A 25,920-nucleotide genomic window follows, 5' to 3' on the forward strand; every position below is an offset into this window, starting at 1 on the left:
GGGATATCTTTGCTATTATGGGACGTTTGACGCTAATGAAGTACCTGAAAAGTATCTCTATCATTTTAGAATTTAGTTTGACTTAAACAATCTTGAAATTGACTTTAAATCATTGAAACGACATAATATATGACAGTACTAAACACAAAATCAATATCAAATTACTGATTCAAAAACCAGTGGTCAAAAATCAAGGCTAGTCAAAATAGCATCTCAATTGAAGTCACTGACTGGCCTCCCTAGATCAATATAATTATTAGTCATCGATCAAACCGCAATAGGCAAAAAAAACGTCTAGAATTGTCTATTAGAATTATGATTGTCAAAATAATAATTTAAGTCGTTACGCCTTGTGCCGACTTCCGAGTTATAAAAAAGTTATTGTATTTTTTACTGTAATTAGGTCTAAGGAAAATGGTATAAAATAATAGATAATTTAAGTCCCAACTTTAGAACATAATAATTTTAAGGTTTCGTCGTGCTAAAATGTTAAGCTTTTTCGTAAGACAGCCAGGCCTTCCTTTCTCCTTCCCATTTTCCCTTTTTAGGGTTAAAAACCATAAACAAACGACTTCAAAAAATCCACTTCAATATTACAAAAAAAATACGTCACATGGCAACCTCTCTTACATCCCAGTGTGCACATTATAAAGAACCCTCTTGACAGCTGTCAACTTGACAGGTCAACGTTCGTTTTGACAGCTGCTGTCAATAAAACCGGTAATTAGGCACCGTTAGAGATATCTGTGTTAATACAAGATCAATGAACGAACGATGTAAATATTAATTATTTGTTGAATTGAGTAGCAGATTTATTTAAATTGTTTTAGAATGTAGAGCTAATGATATAGTTTATATAAAAGAGATTGCTGAGCTTTTAATACAATAGCTCTATAGTTATTTAGAACAAAGTGGTTGATTTTTATTCCCAGTTGTTCATCCAAATCTGTTCTTAAGTTAATTATTGATTATCAAAGGCCATGTAATATTTTAAACCATCTGTCGTTTTCATTTTAGATAAATCGTGTATAAGCAAGTATTCACGCAGTATTCAAAGATTAAAGAGATCGCTACAATTAACATGCTATAAAAAGGATTCTTTAACTTAAATAATAATTAAATCTCCACTGAAATAAATAACACAAATCCAACAGACATTATAACACATCTAAAAGTATAACAAAGACAAAAAAATCAGCTTGATCGTAAAACATACCTACATGTAACAGCCATACAAACTTCATACATAATTCTTATTCATTCAAAAACTGAATGGCCAATGAATTATTTTCTCGTTTAACCTTCAAAGTGTTGTTCACATTAACTAATAATAGACTTTGGCGTTTCGTAACTTTTTCTGACGATAAATAAAACTTCTTTTCATCTTGACCTTTTCAAACTTTAGCCTAGTCTTGTGGTCTTGTTTATGAAGTTTTTTTTTACGTAATGTTATGTAACATATCTATGGGATTTGCATTGTTTTGTGGATGAAAAGGTTGGCAGTAATATTATCCATTTTACAATAGCAAGTTTTAGCGATAATTTGAGGATTGTTGTCAAAGTGAAATAAGCTTAAAGAGACGAATCGATTCTGATGAGCGATATCGCGTTTGACTCTTACGATGGCCTTGCAAGTTGGGTTCATTCTTAGTTTTCAATCAATTTAATATTCAAAAACCAATTTTTGTTCAAGGTGTGAACTCTCTTCAGTCATGTCAAACTTTAAGTAATGAAGTTTCTTGCCGGTTCTTCTACATGAGAATGCCATTTTAGAAACGCACTTAGTCCTTATAATTAATTTAATGTTTCTTAAGCGCCTGTTTTAGGCCAACTAGAAGAACAAACATTTCCATTCTGATTTCTTTTAAACTAATTTCGAGGCAAAATGTTACGTATTATGATGACACAGAAATCGTATATAATCGGTCAACTTATTACTAACAGCGACATAAGTGTCTCATGATGCATTATACAAACAGAGCAACGAACTGAAGGAATATGACTCAAGAATATAAAGCTATAAAAATTTCCTTCAGCAAATATTAAAGAACCAATAAAAGTTATTGCGAAATCAATGTCATAAGAGTTGGGATAAATAGGACATAATACAAACATACAACGTGATTAAAATACCTTCTTGACTCTATAGAAATAAGTTTTTTTTAAAGAAAACGACTGGGATAAGGTGTTTAATCCTTGTGTCGCGGCGGTTTTCACAAACATTTAACTCACATACACAAGTACTCAGGACAAGCATTCGTGGGTTACACGAACTCTTGTCCTACACGGGGATCGAAGCCGCGTCACCTTTATTATGTCCATCGTTACATCGCCAAATCAGCTCATGATTAAGATCTCCGGTTGGGTCCGAAACTAGTCGGGCGGTCCCGATAATTACGCGTAAGTAAGCCGATATATCACTCAAATATGAAAGTTACAAAATGATAGTTCACAAAAACAATGAAAAAATATAAAATTAATAACAATTAAGTCGTTCTAAAAACATATCGCCTATCCTGCTATTTATTTACTATGAGCTCATTGTCAACCTAAAATCTTTAGCTAGATCATCTAAAAACAAAACAATACGAGGAAATCTTGCCTAGCCTACGAATTTAGACTAAATTCTAGGTCGCCGTGACCAGCCAACTGTGTACATAAAACAAATAACAGATATACACAATGAGAATGACTCGTACACACAAAAAAAAGGTTTTAGACGCGATCTGATACAATTTGTTACTTACTGTAAAGTTTATGAGATGGTAGAAAAAAGAGCCTTTTGTTTGAGTTGAGATTTTTATATGAGTGCACGGACAGCCGAGTCGTCAGGTTTGAGGTCACCACGCCAAACCGTACTGTAATCCCCGCGTAGGACAAGCATTAGTGTTATCCAAGAATGCTTGTCCTGAGTCTGGTTGTCTTTAGGCATGTGACTTTAATGTTTGTGAAACCCCCGCGACATGAAGATTACATTCCTTAGTACGGGAGCCGTTTTTTTTTATGTTCGTCACTTATTCATCCCTGTGTCTTTGGAGAATACATTATAATTATGTAGATATTTATAAAATGCCTCACCTGAACATTGGAGGACAGCTAACAGCACCAGCGCCAAACAAAACATAGATCTCCTGATTTCCATAGTGCCGGTCTTCTAAATCACTTAGAAATATAAAACACTATACAGTACACTAACAGTAGTAATAAACTACTAAAACCGCGTCAAAAACTACCAAAAACACTGGTAACACCAACACAAGGCACTCCTTTCTTCGTTTCAGGCACTTATTCGATTATCTGTAAAAATAAAATTACTTAAATTAGAATTCATATTCAAAATTAGAAAACTTTTACAAGAAACCGTTTTTATTTAGATTATCGAATACGTTCCAAATACAAATACGACGTTCTTTTTATGAACAAGCGGCGGTGCATTTTGTTTCTTTTGTAGTTTACCGTTATTTTCTATATGACAACAAAAATATTTATATTACCAGTTGTAAAAATTAAAATGAAATCGTCATAAATGCCTAACAAAATAGGTCACATAGATCATTAATATTCTTAAAACATATGTTAAAACAGGCAGATCCATAAAACTAACCATTAGCGAACACCTACTATACATAATCTGTATCTAAATTTGATTGCCAACATAAAACAACTTTACGTCATTATAATATAAACGGCAATAATAGACTGCCTAAGTTCAATGCTAATTTTGTATAATCATTCATGATAGAAGATTTATTAGTTTAATTTGTAACTGTATCAAAAAATCCATCATATTTAAAACAATGTACTTCTTATTTTAATTAACTGTGCATTGCTTGCCATAAAAAGACTCTGACACTCTCGACTTTGACATAAAATTTATAATTGCAGTTGAAAAGTTGCTCTAGACCAACAGGTCAGTCAATATTAAGCCCATTAAGACATTCAAAACGTCGAAAGAACACCCAAAAACACGAATTATGCAAATATTGAAACAATAACGCCTCTCTCAAAACTCTTTCACATTTCAGCATCGTTATACGAGCTATAAAAGCTGTTTTATTTCTATAATATACATTATTCGCGGGCGATATACTTTAAGTATTCTGTATTTGATCTTAAAGGTTTATTTTTGGCGGAATTGGGTTGAAACATGAAAATGTCTTAATCGGTCGTTAAGTTTCGTGGCTCGCTATGATTGCGGCGTCGGGATATATCGTTACGACAGACGCGTAATAGTAAACTGCATAGCTAACTGTTGCCCCGTGGCTTTTCCCTGGTGTCATGAAGCTTAATTTAGATTTTAGGTTGAATTAAAGTACCCGATGTGTTATTCGAGACCGAGTGCTTGAGGTCACCGTGCCAAAGCAGTTTACGATATACGAATACTTGTGAAAGCATTGTGTGAAATTTACTTATGTATAGTGAAAGATTTTCTGTTATCTTATATCCAAAACAAACGCAATTCATCTTTACTTATTTATTTAAGAATATATCACGATGAATAAGGCTATTCCGTTTTGAATTCCCTATATTGTTTTTATTAAAAAAAATAGAAGAAAATTAAGTCCTATTTAAAAATGTACTGCTTTAAATAGGTTCAAAACCCTTTCTTTCCTCTTTCATATACCTCCAAGCCAAGAATACTCAAACTGACGCAGTCTTTCACTTCATAATCTTTCTTATTGAATATCCATTGTGTACTTTCAATGTTATTCTTCTGTTAACATTGACAGACAAGCAGACAAGCAAACAGCGTGCTGTCTAAACACAAGTAGAAAACAAATATTGAATGCCCACCGACTGATATTATACGGGTTTCCGAGGGTTGTTGATAACTGTTGTTGTTGTATTGGGCATTCTGGAGCAAGAGTACAAGATATTTTGTTGTGTTTTCTGGATTTGGAAAGTAGTATAAAGTGTCGTTTTAAGAAGTTTTATCACTATAAAGTGTGAGGGACCACATGAGACGTAATTATGATTTAAAATCATTAAAAAATATATATTTTTATAATAAAAGGACTCTGTCATATTTTTAGTCTTGTTTGTAGCCCTAACTGCTATAACGGAGATCGAGGGTTAAATCCCGATCAATAAAACGGCTTCTAATCTAAACAGATGCAGCTAAGTACCAGTGTTATACAAGAAGAGACAGTTTAGCCGACCTCCTCAGCCCAGTTACCCTGGGCAACACAATCCCTAATGCAAACTGGTTGGCAGACTTTCTAGCTTCTGACTACAGATAACGACCGTCAAAGATGTGTAAATAACAGCTGGGACCCACAATTTACTGTGCCTTCCGAAACTTCTTGAATGTGAACGAACGACAAAATCCCAAATTAAAAACAAATAGTTTGAAATTTCAAACAATCCTTAATACAAGACAAACATACATTTTGAATCTCGATCAGTTACATTAAGATCAAAGGGCGAACCGGAAGGTTTAAGCCTATACCAATAAATCTTTAGTTATTTTTAACTGACATAAGTACTTTCTTCCTGAAGCTTAATCGTCTATTAATAGTTATTGAGAAGTTTTCAAGTGGATGTCTTGACTTATCAAAGTATTAAAATATGTTTTAATTAATGGGATAACAAAATATTTGACTGGTGCCACCCATTATGGTTTATACCGTAAGTCTTAGCTTCTAAATCTCGGTGTAAAAATACGTAAAAAAAATGTGTAAAAACTGAGCAATCTTTGTCTAACATAATATGTTATTAAAACCAGAAAGCTCTATGATTGATTTCTTCTTAGTGGCAACTTCAACTGTCATTTAATTTATTTGACGGGTCCGCCATCTTACTTCATCGTTTGACACTTTTAAAAAGGAAATTATGTATGATATTATTTTAATACTTCTCAAAAAGAAATAGCTCGAAAACGTCTGAAATGCACGCAATACTTCAAGTTACGCTGGCCAAGTCTTTGCTCAGACTCATTATACTTAAACTTCTATAAAATATAACGAAACTAAACATAATAGTTTAATGTTGCACGCATTAGAACAAATTTGAAATCTTTTTTTAAGTCTCTTTTTAACGTTTTCGCGCACTACGAATTTATTCACTATCACAAACACACCCAGATTCAGATTGTTCTGAGTCTGGGTGTCAAACAACGTGGTTTGTGTGGTGGTGTCACAAACACTTGTCCTACGCGGGGATGAACCTGCGAAACACTCGGCTCCCTCGGCTATCCATGCTGTTTAAAAGTACGCAGTAAGCTGGTGAAATGCAACACAATTTTAATCGATAAATCTTTGACTCACATCGTACTTATAATTTTTTATTATTTTTTACACTTTCAACCGCTGAAGGCGTAAGTTGTTTACAAAAAGTCTTATAAAACTTTAAGTATGGAAGGGCTAAAAGCTTGCACCTATAGTGGTAGTTGATGTTGTAACTTTGAGGTCAAATCAACCGGTCTTTGCGTCAGGTTCCCATGGTACCATAATTATAACTTGATTATTGCGTATCTTCTAATAAATATTGATGATTTGGTCTAATGTGGAAGAAACCAGCGAGTTTTTTTTTAGACATAATAAAAATTCTTATACTTTTAATAAAAATTAAAAGTTCTCACTTAAAAATGATACAGTCATTGTCAAATGTTCAATTAGAACATTTTTGTTTCAAAATAATCTTACATAGTAGATAACAATTTGTAGAAAAAATAATATTGAGGACTAAAGAAATAAAGTAATTTGAAAAGCCACCACTAGATTATGAAAGCTTTGAGAAAACTTAGATTATATTTGCCAATAAACACTTGTCATTTATTATTAATAAATTTCAACACAAATTTTCATGGTTTTGATCGTGCTAGTGTTCCCACTTAAAACATTGTGATATTGTTAGTTGACATTCAGGTATTTTTACATATATTACCAACGTTCCTAGGAGACCTCAATTTGTCTAGAATTCTTGGGAAACCTCAACAGTGTTTTCCATCCATCGTTTTCAATGACTAATCAAGTTAGGCATATAATTAATATTTATTATTCTCAGATTGTGGTCAATAAACATTCTATATACTTGAGATCATTTATCTTAATGACTAATACGTAATTCCCTTAGTTGAATAGAAAAAAAATAATGACTAATTGTGGTTACCTTCGTAAATAACAGCAGAAAAAAAAATACATTACTTGGGTATGAACAATCGTTATAAGCGGTGATGATGGATATATTAAGACAAAGATATGGTAAAGAAACTATCTGTATGGCAATATAGCATATTAAAGTATTTCAAAATAAAAATCATTTTTCTATTTTCCGTAGGCCGTTTTCCAGGCACTTTCAAAATGTTATAATAATGACTCTAGTTGCGGTCGCCAAACTGTCATTCTTATTGAGAAGAACCGCCAAGAAACTTCAAAAGCATTGTACAAATATATTTTTGTACAAAAAAGAAGTATGAATGGTTTCTCATCCATGTATGTATGTAGGTCCGAAGCCATGGTAAGTACTTTGGTAGAATTAAAATTACCTTCTTACAAATTTTGTATTTTTTTCCTCTTTTTTTTTCACGGCTGGGCAAAGGCCTTCCCCAAACCCGTCCACGATTCTTTGTCCTGGCTTTAACCCATTATTGCCACTTTTATACACTTACTTTTCTTGTTTCTTTGTCGTTCCGGTTGGTTTTTTGCATCTGCAATTTTCAGACTTTTCCCGATAAACTAGTATGCTGAAAATTTCACTGCTTCAATGCAATCTACAACTACAACAATGGTTAGCAGTTCCCGATAGGTTTTCCCAGTTATTCTAATACAATAAAGTTGATATTCGTCAAATCTAAATCATTTGTTTCTGGCGTGACTATTTGTGACGCTAACACGGATTCTTGATAACAATATTGATTGTCATTTGGTTATAGATAGAGTTACTTAAAATATTAGCTAACGTACCCACTATCGTAAGCATTATATTGTATATATTAAAAAACAGACCAAGTGCGAGCCGGACTCTCGACACAGTGGGTTCCGTATAAATAGGCTAAAGATGAAGAAAAAGCTTGGGTGTAAAATTTATTTGCCACCCACCACAATTTCTAACAGCAACGTTGCTTAACTTTGATCTTTATTTTTATAATTTTTAGTTATAACCAACCATAAAATAAATAATAATAAAATATTTGAATTCATTAATTCAACAATATAACCGACGTCATTATGTAACTAGCAATAGCTATGGTTTAGCAATTGTTCAGCTATAAAGACTGATTTACAATAATTGTACAATTATCGCTATTAATTTTGCTAGCTTGAGATACGTAATACGCCGTTTATAGATTATCAGGCCTTGAGCTTCAGTATTTCACGTTCCAATGAACTAGGCCGTGACCTTGGAAGATGAAGAGCATCAAGACAATGGCATCATTAAATTTGTAACTGGACTGAAAACATAATAAATATAGGTTCGACCTTAAAATTTTAGAAGATTGTTTAATTAATATTGAGAAATAAGGACTGAGGTTGACTACAAGACTTATAACCTATCATGGCGTTTATTGTGAGATTTAGCAGTTTGAACTCATTTTTGTGAGTTAGAGAAACGAGTGTGTACTTGTATTTGACAGGCCTGTTGGTCTAGTGGTTAGTGACCCTGACTGCTATACCGGAGGTCGTGGGTTCGATTCCCGCCCAGGACAAATATTGTGTCATGAGCATGATCATTTGTTCTGGTATCTGGGTGTAATTTATCTATAATATGTATGTATTTAGAAATATATAAGTAAGTTTATCAGTTGTCTGGTTACCATAACACAAGCTCTGCTTAGCTTGGGATCAGATAACCGTGTGTGAGTTGTCCCAGGATATATTATTAGGATATATATTATGTTATAGGATATATTATATATTATTTAAGACATTCAGGATTTCGCAAAGGATATTAAAGAAAAGTAATTTGGTGAGATGACAAATAAACTTGTAAGTCCAATCACAGGGAACTAATCGATGTCTGTAAATATGTTGCTTAACCCTGATTTTACTTCAAGTATCTGTTGTTAACGTGGCAACAGAGAGACATCAGTCAAAACTTAGACTGTCTATCCTCAACGGTTTCTGAGATCCAAGATAAGAATAGATAATGCAGTATTAGACATGTATTTTTTCATTATTAAATGATGTAACGGTTTAATCACGCGTATTTATCCGTTCCCGCCGCGTCTGCTCATGATTAAGGACTCCGGTTGGGTCCGAAACTAGTCGGGCTACCCCGATAAATACGCGTGAGTAAACCGTTACATCATTTAATAATGAATCATTCTCACGACAGTTACTATCAAAACATATTTTTTTACTTTTCTGAAAAACCTAAATTCAAAAAAATATACTGCTGTAAAGTTTAGAAGAATTGTCGTCATCCCTATTCCGCTATTTACTATGGCCGTTGAAAAAACGGCAAATGGTTTCTGTTTGAAACTATTCGAATTCTCCAGAGCATTTTTTAAATATCGGAAATGGACTGACGGACAGCGGAGCCTCAGTGAAAACTCTTAAAATACGTCCAAAACTTTCATCACAATTGAAAACAGATCAACATTCAAACAAATAAAAGAAAGTGACTATCTTCGGTCACGATTTCACAGTCCCACTGTACATGTATTGAAAGTGAACGTATTCTCTGTTTGTCTGTCTGTTTGCTTTAGCTTGACCACACGCTATGTGCTCAAGTAATAAGATAAGATTTGAAACTGGATTTGTGTTATTCGGGTCATTTTAAAGGTTTTTAGTCTTACTGAGACTGTTCTTGTGTTTATTAGTCAGTATTCTTTTAGAATGAAACTACTTATAGTTAATTAGAGTTGTAACAGAGGCATCGGTTTATATTTTCGCAATTTTTCTTGAGTTTTTTCAATTTACCGCCATGAAAGGTTACCGTGGCCCCGGTACATGCAAAGGACATACGTGTTTATTTGTCAGTAGGAGTCGGACACTCCTTTCTGCTTAACGTTTAGCGGGAGGAATGATTTGATGATTCGCCATTCAGAAGAAAAGAATGCAGGGGCGTTGTATCGTTCTTTTAACTGCCTTTTTTTTCTTTTTTTTTTGTTTAGGCGGGGGAATCCTCATGGACACCAACTCCCTCGGGGGAGGAAATGGGTAGTGTCAGACTTTTACTGACTAAACCTGAACCGTCGTGCTACGTCATCCGCGTTTTTGTGTCGGTGTATGGCAATGCGTTGCAATCCTTCATACATTCTTTTAACTGCCTACAGCTGTGTTTAAAAAAATAAAGATAAACCGTAATACCCGGTTACAGTATAATCTATGAATGATAATACCATTTGACACATGTACGTAATACTCAACTCCCTACTAAGAGTACAATTTTATTAGTTAGATGGATGTATGTTCCTCTTTCACACAAAAACCAATGAACGGATTTTTAAATTTGACTTAGTATACCTTGGTTGATTGATAGTTTACAACCAGGTTTATCACAAAGGATGGTTTTTCAAAGGTCATTTTCGATTAATAGTGGCTGGGCCCGCGGGCAATTGCTACACAAGCGGAACTTAGTAAAATATTATCAAATAAAATACCAATTGTAATTTTAAAACTTCTAATAAGGTCTCTTATCAATTTACGTAAAGAATAGACAAACATGTTTAACGCAAAACAGATAGCTTATCAATACTAGTTTTATTCTTCGCTAATGTTGTGAATAAATGGCTACCAATCTATTATCATATGCCAGGAATTATATAATTTAAATTAGTCGTTGAAACTTAGTTGGAGTTTACGTAAGCTAATAAAGATATAGTTGTGAATAGCGTAATTTAAAGGAGTCAGATAAATGTAGAAAGAATGTTTAAAAATCGTAATTTCTGACAAACAGCTGTCAGTCCATCTGACACTAGGCTGTTTCTCATGAACCCTGATGGCTAAACACTTAAAGTTTTCACTGATGATGTATTTTTGTTGTCGCTATAACAACACATACTAAAAATAAAGATCGAAGTTAAGCAACGCTTGTTACGGTCATGATTTTTCACCTAACCAATATTTTGTCTTTAGCTTATATTCTGATACTTGACAGGTTTTATAAATGTTTCCTATGCGACTTGTTTTTACTAGAATGTGAAGATAGGTAATGTTGCCTGACCTAGGACCAAATATATAAGTATTTTAACGATTTATTACCGTTTGTTATCTTCCGTATAATTAATATGAGACAAGTTAACAGAGTTACTATGAGATAACTGAGTAATCTATCATTGTTAGTCTACTAAACTTTAAACTGAAGTGCCATTTTGTAAATAAATTATTAGCTTAGCAAAAGCCTAGAATATGTTTACTACATATTGGTAATTAACAATAATATTAATATCTAAAACACATTTGTAGAAAGTAGGTAGAACGCCTGAAGAGTATTTTACTTTAAAATTATTTCGTCGCGACGTCAAATAAAGATGGACGAATATTAGTTTTCAACAAAAATAAATCGATTAAATCAAGAATGACCTTCAGTAATGTTTATTTATTACAAATTATTTTAATTGACATTCAAATTCAGAGAAGGTCGGAATCATTTCAATAAATTATTAAAATTCATAACTTAATTTACAAAAATAGTAAGTCTTGTCACAACCCGTTTGCTTATTATTCCCATTCCTACCAACTTTAAAAAAAATACTGTTTTCAAGTATCGAAGCTTTTCCATAATCGTCTGACAGCTGATTGTTTTCTTCTTTAGTACAATGCTCTTAAAGGCACAGGCAACTACTTATCATGCCAGACATAAAAACATTACAAAACACCGTTTGTTTGTTCGAATTAATTTCTGAATGGTTATTATATCGTTATTATGAAATATTGTGAGTGCCAGAGGTCAGTAGAGCGACTTTCTTGATAAAGGGACTCAATGCACACGATTTATGCAACTTATCTATTTTAGAAGGAATGTTGAATCAAACGAGTTCGTATGCAGTCATAATTTATTTAAAACTCATCTTTGGCATAACTGTTAACTCTAAAACCGGTTGGAACGACAGAAAAAAAAACACTAAATCAAAACGAATCTGACAGTTACACAGTTACATAATCTGTATTCTAATTTAAAATTGGAACAAACATGTGTTACGTATGGAAACGCTATTTGTATTTTGAATTTCGAACGTCGAACCCGAAATTCCGACGGTTCAACTCATTCATTGACCGGTATTGAATATTGAGTGAACGGAATGGATTAACATAACTGGTTTCGTTCTTTAAGACTCGACTCGGTTTGGACTTGTAGTTCATTTTATAGGGTTGTGTGTATGTTAAATAACATAAGGTTAGTAAACTGGAGAACCATCAATAGAAAACACTGAATAATAGATTAACGATTTTAATTCTCTGCTAAATTGGTTACTTAATCAGCAAGGTATTACCCTATTATATCAAGAAATAATCAGTCTAAAAGCGATACTAATGAGTAAAAACTAAATTCTAAATATTGGAATCAAGCTCGACTCTCCTTCCGCCACTTTATGGGCAATTTTTGCCCAACAGTGGGATATAATACGTCGGTATCATTATACGTACCGTAAGAAGAGAAAAAATAGTGTAATAACCCCTTATAACCGTATCCCTTTGTAACACAACTGTAATTTGGTGTAAAATTGTGAGTAAAAAGTAAAAAAACAGCGCTCGGTTAAGTCGAGCCGACATTCGCATATTTAAAAGCCGGTTCTCCTTAATGGATACACGGAAAGACATTTTGATAAAATCCTGTTTTTATTCACATATAAAAAAAGCGTGAAATTAACTACTTGATAATCATTTTTAGGTTTTAATATCATGTAATTGGGTAAACGTGACTAATTAAGAATAAGTTTAGATAAAATTGTAATTAAAATGGCTGATTAAGAAATATTACTTAGTTTTACTGTCACTTTAAAGTGGAAAGCCGCAAGTAACAGAACCTTTTAAATCTTCAAATACATTTCTCGACTTTTATATTATAAGAAACATGAAACTTGCAAATCTTGTTATTTAAATGTAACGTGCACTCGAATTTTTTTGTCATCAACGAAAATTCTCCGCCATTTCCGAACACAATTTAAAACTTTTTCAACGGTGAAACTAGGACACTGCAATGTCATTGCAATTATGCCAATATGTCAGTGTGTCTTCTTTTTATGAAAATTGGTGTCGTAAATACTAATTAATTGTTTTTAATTACTCTTTTGTCGGATGTGAAAACACTGGCAGGTTAAGAATGACTCTGTTTTTATTCGAATTTTGCAAACGATTTATTTAAAAATAAATTCATGTGAATTGTACGTTCTTTTTTTAAATAAAATCACTGATATATTTTTTTAAAGCATTAGGTTAGCAGCCAGTACTTTAATGTGAAGAGTTGAATAGAGTTCCTAGTTAGGTACCTACATGAATGTATCATAAACAACATAGGGATGGAGTTACAATGATAAAAAATAGACATGTTTAATATCAATGGGTGCAGATAAACACAGACTGGACGCATGTTTAATGTAAATACTATATTACAGAGATAATAATACCAGTCGTGTTTACGTGCTAAAAGGGATTTAATCTGTAATGTAAACAAACTATAGCATTCGCTTGAGTGCCATTTATGGACCCGGCAATTTGTAGTAATACCTGACTAGAAATTTTGTAGAATCGGTTAAAAATGAAACTTATTCAGATATTATAATATAGGAAGAAACTGTTTATGTAACTGTCAGTAACGTTCACCCAATTTAGTAAAAAGAAATTGGATGGGAATATAACTAACTTAACCTCTACTTTGACAGCCAACATCGCGAAAATTGGCATCGAAAAATAATAAAAGAATGGAGGTAAATTAACCAAATAAAATCCATTAATTACATAAAATAATCACGTGAAGTAAAGAAAATTCTGTGAAGATATAACAAGCGACTTTTATTTTCGGCATTTCATTCGTTCACTGTATCCGGTCTTCACGTAATAAAAAAAAACATTTAACACACATTCTCGAAATGATTCGATATTTAAAGAACGATGACACATTACAAAGTCACTGACAGACTAGTTTTTTTTTATCCTTACCGGTATTAAACTAACCTGAAATATTTATTATTATAATTTAATACCAGCTGACTACCCGTGGGATTTAAAATAGACAACCTTGAAAAAAAATCATTTAGCAAATATAAGGGGAGGACACAATAAAGTAACTTGAGATGATAAAAAAAGTTAAAAGGTGTGAAGTTACTCTAAAGGGGTGACAGAGACCTTGAAAAAACCGGTTCTACTGTCACTATGGGTCATGAATTTAAATTTCAATGCCAAGAATCGTTTATAAGGGGATTAATAAATAATTAATCATATTTACGTCACGTAATTTGGCGTATAATGGTGTATTATGAGGGTTCTTTTTTATATTTCAACGTGCAAAGGTGTCCATGTTGAATTTAAAACCTTTTTACATAAGACATTGTTATTTAAAAAATACAAATCATATTCTCAACGCCATGTGGCATTCGAAACATGAATTGCATTTTTTTCTTTAATACAACCGGCCAGCATTTATTTCAAATGTTTTATTGTGGAATTTAAGTCTGGTAGAGTTGAATACTTTCTTGCTCATTTAGTTAGTCGACAAAGGAAAATATTACCGTTTTATGTTTATATAAGCATTGTCTTTATTTATCCAGAGCACACTATTCCAGATTGTTTAGCATTACTTATAAACCGCAACGTTTTTCGTCTACTGGCGAAAGGTCTGACCAATTATGGGGCATGGTAAAACGGTAACATATTGCCAAATTTTAAAATAATTCCAATATTATACAATAGTTATCTACCAGCCAAAGACCACAAAAAAATTAAATGTCTCCGTTTAAAAATAAAATTCGTAACATAAAACTTGAATTTGTAATATCATTCTTTGAACAACAAAAACAGGTATTATTTTACATAACATATTATTTAATGGTAATTTAATGCGTACTATGTGACGTAAAGTATGCACTAGAATGTAGTATTATTGTTTTATCTGTGGCCTTGACTTTCGCCATTTTGTTTTCACGATAAACGTTCGTTAGTACTTTGTAAAAATCGATCGTGTTTGTCGAGTATTCTGAATTTTTTCGTGTACTGATAAGCAATCGATTTTCTTTTTTATATGTGTTTTAAAATTAGACATGTAAGTTAGTCGTTTTAAAGATTATATTCTCGAAGCAAATTTGATCAGTAAATTGACAGAGCTGGTATTCATTTAAATCTTTTGACAGGCAACTGGCACAACTTATAATTTCTTTGTTTTTTTTTAATGACTCCCGCGTTTAGAAATTTAAATTCGATTTAAAAAAAAATCTTTCTCATAATCGGAAAGACCAATGCAAAACAACATTATTTATGACTGTCATAGACTATTTGCTAACCCAATTAAATACTAGTACTTTCCAACGAAGTAGGCAAAATAATAGCTTCATAATTGTTAGACTTTGATCATTATTTGATATTTGTCGTCGTAAACAATTTTATTTGTAAACATAGGGAAGTATAAAATTGTTTACAAAAATAATTCTAAAACAATGGCATCATTTTATTTGTTCTACTTTTTACTATAATTATGATTACACAACAAATCTAGAATTGTTTTTTATTATATTCTAGATAGAAACAGGTTTTATAAATTATGTATTAGTTTTAGTATTTATCCATAACTAGCTGTTGCCCGCGACTTCGTCCACGTGGTTAAAATTTCCCCGTTTTTTTTCCACATTTTCCATTGTATCTTTGCTCCTATAAGTCGCAGCGGGATGTTATATAGCCTATAGCCTTCCTTGATAAAAGGTCTATTCAACACAAAAAGATTTTTTCAATTCGACCCAGTAGTTCCTGAGATTAGCGCGTTCAAACAAACAAACAAACAAACTCTTCAGCTTTATACATTAGTATATATAGATTTCTAAGTGACTATGATTTACGCAAAAACATTTGCTATTAAAAAGTTTGAAACAAATTAATTTCAGGATGAACAACCATTGCTTAACGCGATCTTTATTTTTAGTAATTGTTGTTATAGCAGGAACAGAAATACATCATCTGTGTTAATTTCAACTGTCAATTTCATGGTTCATGAGACACAGCCGGGTGACAGACAGAAATAGGGTTCTGTTTTTACCCTTTAGTAACGGAACAGAACCTATACCGATTTTATTACACCTTCTTACACTTATTATTAAACCGTTTCTAGTCACACTCAACAAACTGCTTTGCAGTTTGGCGATTTTTTATGTAATTTCCTATTTTCTATTTTTTAATAAATAAATATAAATAAAAAAAAAAAAACACTGACTCAGCCCCAAAGCATTTTAAGTACAGACTATATATATTTAAGTATATATAGTCTAAAATATAGTATAGACAATATAAGAGGTGCTTAAACTCCACGCGACGACCTCAAACATAATCAGTTACGATATAAGTTATCTGATAAGCAACAGATAAATATCGATACAATACCCACTAACACACAGCTAGTGTGGGACTGAGATATTAAATCGATCGATTTCAGATGGTTCGAGATTTGAGGTTATGCAAATTACTTTTGTTACATGTCATTTTTTGGGTCGTTTTTTTTTTTGTCAATTGAATCTAAAATGAAGAAATTATGTAATTTTGTAAATCTATATTTAACAGTCAATACTTATTTTGTTTCCTCTCCATAACGATCGATCATAAATATGCCAATTTTAGATTCTCTTGCTCTACACACAAAAAAAAAGGTTCAACATAGAAAATGATCTCGAAACCAACACGGCCGTTTTCAGAATAATTTTCATTACAAATCATGAAGTTTAATATTCCCCAGTTCAATAAAATCCGTATTCTTTACCTTACTCAGTGACATACAAAAACGTCTCTACATACCGCTTAACAGTGACAAAGTCAGAATGACACTTGAAGGCGACTTCAAATTGTCAGTTTGAAAGTAGTTCTTATACCAAGACTAGATTGTAACCTAATACACATCAACCGCAATTCCAAATCTTAAAGTATAACTGACAATATCCTACAAATCCGACATTATCTGACTCAATAATCTAAATAATAGCATAGCAACAAGTATAATTCAATTCCGATAGAATACAATTCATTTCCTACCTACCACTGTCGCTTAGAGTAAACTTGGTGATGTTAAGCGAGACAGATACATACGGTGTAGAGCGGCGTCCCTCTTCGATAACTGCGAATGTCTTACTTTAACGGTTTAAGATTTGCGCAATCGAATTTGAAGGTATTTGTCCTTCAAATGCCTTAGTTCAAATAATTCCTAGCTTAAGTGTACTACAGAAGTTAGTATTGCAAATTATAATTATTGTAGATAGAATTTTGCAATTTCCTGTGATTTTTGTAACTTTAAATTTTTTTCTTTAAAAAGTCGACTGGGGAATCGTACCCGCGACACATCGCGCACAGCAAGCTTGGCACGTGTGAGCTCAACCACTCGGCAATTATTGTAGATGTTAAAAGATTTTCGTTATTTTGCTTTTCCTGTTGTAGAAAAGGAATATTATTTGTATTATGATAAAACCTCTAGAAGCAAAAGTAACGAAAATGAACTCTGAAGGGCAAAACCAGTACCTACGATAATACTCATTAAAATTCGACAAAGTAAAGTTTAACATAATTATCAGAATTAATTTCAGGTGCCGCATAGTAACATGTGCCCGCTTTCGCTAGTTTTTGCCAATTGCGTCAGAATAAGGGCAATTATCAAAATTTTATTACTCAATACTCAATAATTTATTGCATTCCATATGTTGCAAGGATGGTATAAAAGTTAAAGATACAATATGGACTCTGTCGGGCACGAAAAAGTTAGGACGAGAGGAGGTTTTCTTACTTAGAGGAATTTGTTTCAAGTATTTAAACTAGAAAAAGCTATTAATGAAGTACTAATAAAAAAAATACTCATTAATTATCTTAGCCGTCTAAACATCGACTTTCTGATTTTACATCCGTATTTCTTTTCATTTATATAAATAGTCCAATCTAAAAACAGCTTGAGACCGATAAAATACCAACTGTCATTAATTTTGGCACATCATCTGACATTTCTAAAATTTGACATTACACTCTCAAACTGTCATGGCTGCCTACCTTTTTGATATCTACATAAATACTTGTTACGTACGAAATTCTATAAATAGCGTAGAAAACAGTGTTAATGTACTCTGTAGGGCAAAGACCCGATTTGAATTTGTATCCTACGAACATTATTATAGCCCTTCTGTTTGAGAAGACTTAGAAAATAGACAATAATTGAAATAAACTTGAGACACTGATTGATCTTTGTAGGAAAAGAGACCTTTTTTGTCTGGACTATCTGTTTTTTTTTTTTTTTTACAAACTAAGAATTTTTTAGCACTAAAAGACTTCGAATTGAAAATCGACTTTACTCAGCAGTATTAAGAACTTTTCTTTCTTGTCTACATCCTACTTGATTATGACAAAGACAACGAAACAGCTAATGAAGACATTCAATGTCTATATTAGAGATATAGGTCATAAGACTTTTTCACTGTTTCAGACCAAAACAAATGTCTTGTAATTATAACTCTAGCAGGTGATTCAGACTGTGTATAAGACACAGTCTTAATCAACACTAACCTTGAAATTGAGTTTGCAATAAATAATTTGAAACATTCGTCCCGCTACTCCTAAACTACTCGTCCAATTTAGATGAAACTTCATAAAAAAATAGCTTAGACTTCTAAGAACGATATAGGCTAGTTTTTACATCAATAAGTAAGAATTTACGTGAATAAAACCGCTTTCAGAACATTATAGTAAGATTGTTAGCCGCGTTCCTCGCCTCTAGATGGGTCATTGACATCTTGAAACTAAGACTTGGCGCACGTATCACAATATATTACGTTAAATAGCTTTGATGTTTTCATGTATTTAGTCACACGAGGAAAATATAAACTCAACCGCTTTGACAATTCGTAAAAAAGAAATTAATGTGGCGGCAATTTTTTTTTTTTTAATATTTGACTTGGATAGCAGTCCATTCTTACTATGGGATACCGTGTTACCAAGTAGTATAAATTATGAAGGTCAGAAATTTGGTTTTCAGCTGAATCGGTTCAGACTGGAAGCCGGTTTGAACTTATGGAGATAAGAATACAAAAAAGAAGACATCTTTTTCCTATTTATAAAAGTTTAGAGGAGGAGTGTCTATGATTTTTGGATTGCCAACACAGTTTGTTCGTAAGAATCATTATAGTTTATATTAGTAATGTACCTAAAATAATGATACGACTTGTTTTGTTTTTCAGCAAAAAAATAGTAATTGGCTCTCTCTATGACTCCATGATAAACAGCGGATTTTTCCAGAATTTATCTATTTCAATTTTATCTTTTACTAAAAGATTGCGTAAATCTACGAAGGTACCCTTTAAACAAACTACGGAACTGCGTTGACCAAGTGGCGTTATCTGATAAAGAAATTACGTATATTGGGTATAGCAATGAAATTGGAAATCATAGAGTAGAAACTAGAAACCTATACTTTAAAGTCTGGAAATTGGTCTGTAATAACAATCAATAGCCAATGCAATATAATAACTTTATCGTCTAGCCTAGATTTAGGTTAAAAATCTTTCGGCATAGCACAGCGCAAAAACAGTGACATTATTCTTTAAAAAGATCTGCATATAATAGAAAAACTTCATTTGAAATTCCATCCGAAAATGACAATAATGGCTGTCTGTAATACCAACATAAAATAAATTTATGAACATACACTAAAAGACCTTCACGCTGAGTACTAAAACTAACTGTTGCTTCATGTAAATACCTATTTCTACATAATATCGTCGTAACATTTACCTCAAAACTTAAACATGATATATATTCATCTACTGTTTGCTCCTTTATTGTTAAAAAAATCGTTTATATTCAACAATTTTAAGTCAGAATCAACCAAGGGATATCATTTTCAGAGTTCTTAAATTAAAGCGTGTGATCAACATAGAGTAAAAATGTAGTCCTTTTTTTACTACTTTTTAAAACAAGGCTGACTGGCAAATGATAATCACATTCTGCCAAGATAACTTAATTGAGATAGTACAAAAATATTTTCATCAAACTACTTGTATGAGAGATTAAATAATTATTATGTCGATTGCCTCTTATCGTTTTACAATTTTTAAGAATAAACATTCACGTCACGAGTACTAATTTCAAGGCCGTACTCAATGAACGACAAAAATATATCACTTGAGAAAGTACCTAGATATAGTTTTAAATATTAGGTACGCAGCCAACAGCTAAGTCTAAAATAATCCCTTACCGCTCCACAGTTATTTTCGCATTCGCTAAATAAATAACTCAGACACAAAACGCAACATAGGTTAGGTTATATTTTATAAATAAATCCGCGCCGAAACAAAATGCACCGCAAAAAGAATCCACCGTAATTTTCTTTTTTTTCACTTGTCACGTCACTTTGAAATTTGAATATCCCACTTGAAAGTCTGGAACACAGTTTAAATTAAAAAAAAATAAGCACAGGAGTTTTCGGAACGTATTTGATATCGATTTTTTTGTTACGGTTTTGAAAGAGTTTAAGTTAGAAAAGTTGTGAATTAAATTCGTTATTTATCCACGTACCGTGCGTATCGTTCGACGCGACTACACAGCTGCGCTCGCTGCTAGGACTGAGGAGACTTTCAAACTTTTATTTTTCCAACGCGTCGCTTTCCGAACGAGCGCTGTGGACGCGCGTTGAATCCTCTGCGAGAGATGTCTATGTGTGCGTGACTAGTCATGGAATAGCGTCGATAGTTTTCTATCGATAGTTCCATAAGATTAACATTATTTTTCCTCCTAAATAAAGTGCCAGTTGAAGACTTGAAAACTATCAAATGAATACTTAAGTGTAGTCACTGATAAACCAAATTATCTTTGACAGATATTTTTATAACAAGATAAGATATTTAGGTTATCTGATAATTGCATTACAGTATGCATGGAATGACGTCATTAAAGTCAATGCCCTCCTTTGCTGTACAGTGTACTTTTATCACTATGCTAACTATTTTCACTTTCTTTATGCGGACAGTTTTATTCAGTTCTAATAATATGTCCAATTTCCAATTACTGTTCAGTATGCTTATTATATTTGTTGATGAGCTGGTCTCAAGTCTGTTCTTAACTTATCTATACTCTATACTAATATATAAAGCTGAAGAGTTTGTTTGTTTGTTTGAACGCGCTAATCTCAGGAACTACTGGTCCAAATTGAAGAAATCTTTTTGTGTTGAATAGACCATTCATCGGGGAAGGCTTTAGGCTATAAACCATCACGCTGCGACTAATAGGAGCGGAGATACAATGGAAAATGTAAAAAAAAAAAACAGGGCAGGTATAAATCATAACTTATATCTACTACCCACGGGGACGAAGTCGCGGGCAACAGCTAGTATAATATAATATCTCTTTTAATAAAATATGTTTGGTTGCATTGGAAATACGCACCTATGTCTCTCAAATCGAATTCCATATTATAAAACAATGACCATGTGCTCACTGCCACTTATAACTTTGAAGCAACATATTCTGAAGTATCTAGCACACTTGAGAATTTCTCTGATAATGTTTGAAGCAGAAGAGTAGAATTAAACTCTCGCAATAGGTTACCTCAAACAAACGACGATAAGAAAATGTATTATATTTATTCCCTGATAAAAATGTAATTACTGTCTCTAGAAACCGGGTGTAAAAATACCATTTATAATCATTTAGCTAGTCTTTATAACATCCCAATTTGGGCAAAGGCCGTTTCCGTTCATTATTTTAAACTCGTCTCTTTTAAAATTTCTGGCGACTTGTACCAAATAAATAAGTTACTACACGCTAAGAAGTTACTTAAAACTTCTTAGCGTGTAGTTTAGGGTCTTAAGTTTTGCAAACAAGCGTTCTATTCTATCTAAAATAAAATTGGTAGTAATTTGTACACGTGAAAAAAAAATGTGCCAATTAAACTATGATTTCACACTTAAATTCCAGTCAAAACTAATATTTTTTAATTACAGAAAAAACCTCCAGCACCGATAAAAAAGGTTAACTTAAAAAAAAACAACTACATCGAATAGCAAAGATTCACTTTGATTTTTCTTTTAAAATAAAACAATTTAATTTTCCAAAGGATTGAAAATTTATTATATAAATACACAAACAGTCGATATCACATCAACACCCCTCACTACTCCGTAACCGTATCCCATATACACGTACACACTCACACAACAACAAACTCTGTAACTTACCCACACAGAGACAACCAAGCTTTGAGCTTTAACAACTTTTGGACATTAGAAAATAAACCTTATTTATACATGGAAAGAGTTGATATTTAACTAACAGGTCCACAGTTAGTGATGCACAACAGATTTGAAAGACCGAAATAAATGAAAACTAAAGTTTTGTTTTAGTTATTTTATTTTCATATCTTGTAAAGAAATTATGAAATGATTTGTCTGACTGGCCGTAAGAGAGATATGAGTCAGTTTGTTTGTAAAGTATGCAAATACACATGTACTTACATATATTATAACACAACAACTTTTCTTGATCATTATTTAAGCAAGAAAAAAAAACTATATGATACGAAAAATCATCGAAATCGGTTTTCTCAGTCCAAAGTTCTGAGATAACTCACAAAGATTTAAAAAAAGAGGAATTAAGATCTCCTTTTTAAATAAATAATAATGAAAAAAAATTCCCGTTTCCTCACCTTTAAATGTATTTTGACTAAAAAAATCTAAGGGCGAAAATACATCACATTGATATTACAATTGCGAAAGTATGTGACTACTCACGCCTTAACGGCTGGATCCATTTCGATGAAATTTAGTATAGAAGTAGCTGACAGTTAGGATTAACAGATAGCTACTTTTATCCTACTGCGTTAAAGGTTCCTGCCGCTAAAATTTACATTTTGCCGGGCGAAACCACGACGAACAGCCAGTCATCTTATAATTAGTAACAGAGTTATACTTGCAAGTCAAGTAAGCAGTTTTATAGGCCCGCATTAAAGTTAAAACGATTCGAAAACAATAGAACATCAACTTGTAACGATGAATTTAAAAGAACATTGTTTTGGTCTTGGATCTACCCAGAATAAAGCATGTCCAATATTTTTGTAGCCATTTTCCGGTTGAGAAATCATCAAATGATACCTCCCGCTCTGGGTTGAGCGCGAGTGTCAGACTTCTACTGTCTGAAGAATAAAGCCAAAGTCCATTTTGTAGCCTTTTTCCTGCCTGTAGACAGTACAATAAATTTTTATAATAACTATCGTCAGACTGATTCATTATTACCTACATCATTTAATAGTACAATAAATGATCATTATGTTTAATCTATACTCTATACTAATATATAAAGCTGAAGAGTTTGTTTGTTTGTTTGAACGCGCTAATCTCAGGAACTACTGGTTCAAATTGAAAAAATATTTTTGTATTCAATAGACCATTCATCGAGGAAGTTTTATGGCTGTAAACCATCAAACTGCGACTAATAGGAGCGAAGATACAATGGAAAATGTGGAAAAAACAGGGCAGATATAAATCATAACTTATATCTTGTAACCACGCGGAGGAAGTCGCGAGCAACAGCTAGTAGCACAATATAATCCAACCTCTTTTAAGACAATTAATGGGTCATATAACACTATGTTTTATCTTTAATACTAAGAAGTCATTAGCGTTTCACAATAACACCAAACAACAGACTCAGCTAGATAAGGATAGATCTAGATAAAAGGTCAGAAGGCCTACCGCCATGTTTAAAGTGAGAACTACAATATTGAAGATGTCAAAAAAAAAATATGATAAAAATAAAAAAAAATCTAATTAGTCCCTCAGTTAGATAATTGAAAAGTATTTTTTCCCTTTTCACAGAAAAATAAAATTTTCAAAGATTAATTGCTTTAAAGTTTAGTTTAGGAGAGGGAGCTTGTGGCGTAACGATATGGTAAAATTTATACTCAATTGTGACGTCACGCGTAAGTTTCATTTATTGTCGACTGCACGGATAGCCGAGTGGTTGAGGTCACCACGCCAAGACCACTGTACGCGTCGTGTCGCGGGTTCGATCCCCACGTAGGACAAGTATTTGTGTGATCCACAAATGCTTGTTCTGAGTCTGGGTGTCTTTGTGCATGTGATTTGTATGTTTGTAAAACCCCCCCCGATACAAGGATTAAGTTCCTTAGTGCGGGAGTCGTTTATTAAAAAAAAAAAAAAAAAAATTGTATTTGATCAATTTAATGAAAACATATCCATTATTATACTATGCCTACCATTAAACTACAAGACGGACCCTGAAAAAGAAATTGTAGTCATCCTCTTTTAGAAATATCAACCACTTTCAACCAGCCTTAGCTGCGGAAGAGAGATCGCGCTGTACGTCTTGTATAGCTCTGTCACCAGTGGCGGACATACAAATTTTCAAGGTGTACTGGTGTAGGCTGTAAAGCGTTTGCCGCCCTTGCCTCCACAACTGTCAAACTGTCTTGTCCCACTCAATGTAGAAGATTGCTAAACGGATTCACGGAACGTACAACGACACATGATAAGTGAGAAGAAAATGTCGTTGGCAAAATTTCTTGTAGACTTCTATCTGTAAAACATCAGAAGACCGTCATCCAGAAATCTTTTCGATAACTGGTAAAAATAAAAAAAAATCTGTCCTCATATTTGCCGCCCTAGGCTCAAACCTACTCAGCCTGCTTTTAAATCCGCTACTGGCGTTGTCTCGCTTCCACACCTACAATAATATTGCTTCAAGACAACACCCGCAGGTGTTGATATTAACCCTCCCTTTCCTTACTCATGACCGGAATATATTAAACAACACATTTCTTGACAATGTGTCTCCATACATTTGAATATTGACTTATTAGTATTCAAATTAAATACGCGGGTGACATAATGTTTATTCTCTTAGTTCATCAATGAGAATGTTACTTGTAGTAGAATTAACACTTCTTTTGTTTTACGGTTTTTTCCTTATTTTTTTGTTCGATTCTAATGTAACTGCAGTGTAACTAAACGCGAAAGTTTGTAAGTATGGATGGACGCTTGTTGCTCTTCCACGCAAAAAATACTTTACGGATTTGAAAGAAATTTGGTACACAAATAGTTTATAATCTGGGCCCCGATTCTGTTATTTAGAATGGCCGTTAAATTTTAAACTTTTCCTATTCTCTGCATTTTGCCAACATTGAATGGATCGTGAGTGTTCCGCCCCGTACTGAATTTCCAATTGATGTGTTGGAGAAATACCTAGAATAATACAAAAAGTGCTAATTTAATCCAATTTCCATTCATTCATCAGCCATTGTAAATAGCAGAATTGGGGCCCTGGATTAACATATGGGATAGTTTTTACCCCGATTGTATGTTCCTGTGGGATCATCATTTGTAGCTATCGGAGCCGACATCAACAGCTAGTGATAATATTGGACTATAGTTTAGTATTAGTATTTATAGGAAAAGAAATGTAGAAGTGTACTAAATAAAAAATCGTCTATATTGACAACAAATTTAGGTTTAGGCTATCCTATCTTTCACGTTGTATCCAACTGTCCTTGGTGTGCAAATTGCTTGAAATCGTTCAAGTAATTTAGGAGCCCGTGACAGACAAACGACGTGACACATTATTTATATATACTTAGAAGACAAAAAAAATAGGTTTTCTTTTGAATTAAAGAGTAAGACTTAGTCACGAGATCTAGGTCACGTAGCCAACCGCAGGTTTTATTTTAGTGCTGAAATTAGGATGACTTAATACACCGATTGACTTGTAACTACTGGAATACCAATAGATAATATTTATTTATACTGGTGTGGCAGAGTATGATTTAGTAATACTGTTTCTTTTTCAACGGAAAACTATT

The 25,920-nt window shown here is 32.8% G+C and overlaps 1 protein-coding gene across 1 annotated transcript in view; it reads right to left on the bottom strand.

The window, feature by feature from the left end:
• Positions 1–20,825, bottom strand: part of LOC113505655 (opioid-binding protein/cell adhesion molecule-like) — a 164,211-nt gene extending 143,386 nt beyond the window's left edge. The window contains exons 1-2 of the mRNA XM_026888458.1: positions 20,628–20,825; positions 3,079–3,297 (exon numbers count right to left, since the gene is read on the bottom strand). Coding sequence (XP_026744259.1) covers positions 3,079–3,142 — 64 coding nt within the window. The 5' untranslated portion in view covers positions 3,143–3,297; positions 20,628–20,825. The remainder of the gene's footprint in view (positions 1–3,078; positions 3,298–20,627) is intronic.
• Positions 20,826–25,920: the final 5,095 nt, after the last annotated feature.

Source organism: Trichoplusia ni, chromosome 26, assembly GCF_003590095.1.
Source record: "Trichoplusia ni isolate ovarian cell line Hi5 chromosome 26, tn1, whole genome shotgun sequence".
Lineage (NCBI taxonomy): Eukaryota > Metazoa > Arthropoda > Insecta > Lepidoptera > Noctuidae > Trichoplusia > Trichoplusia ni.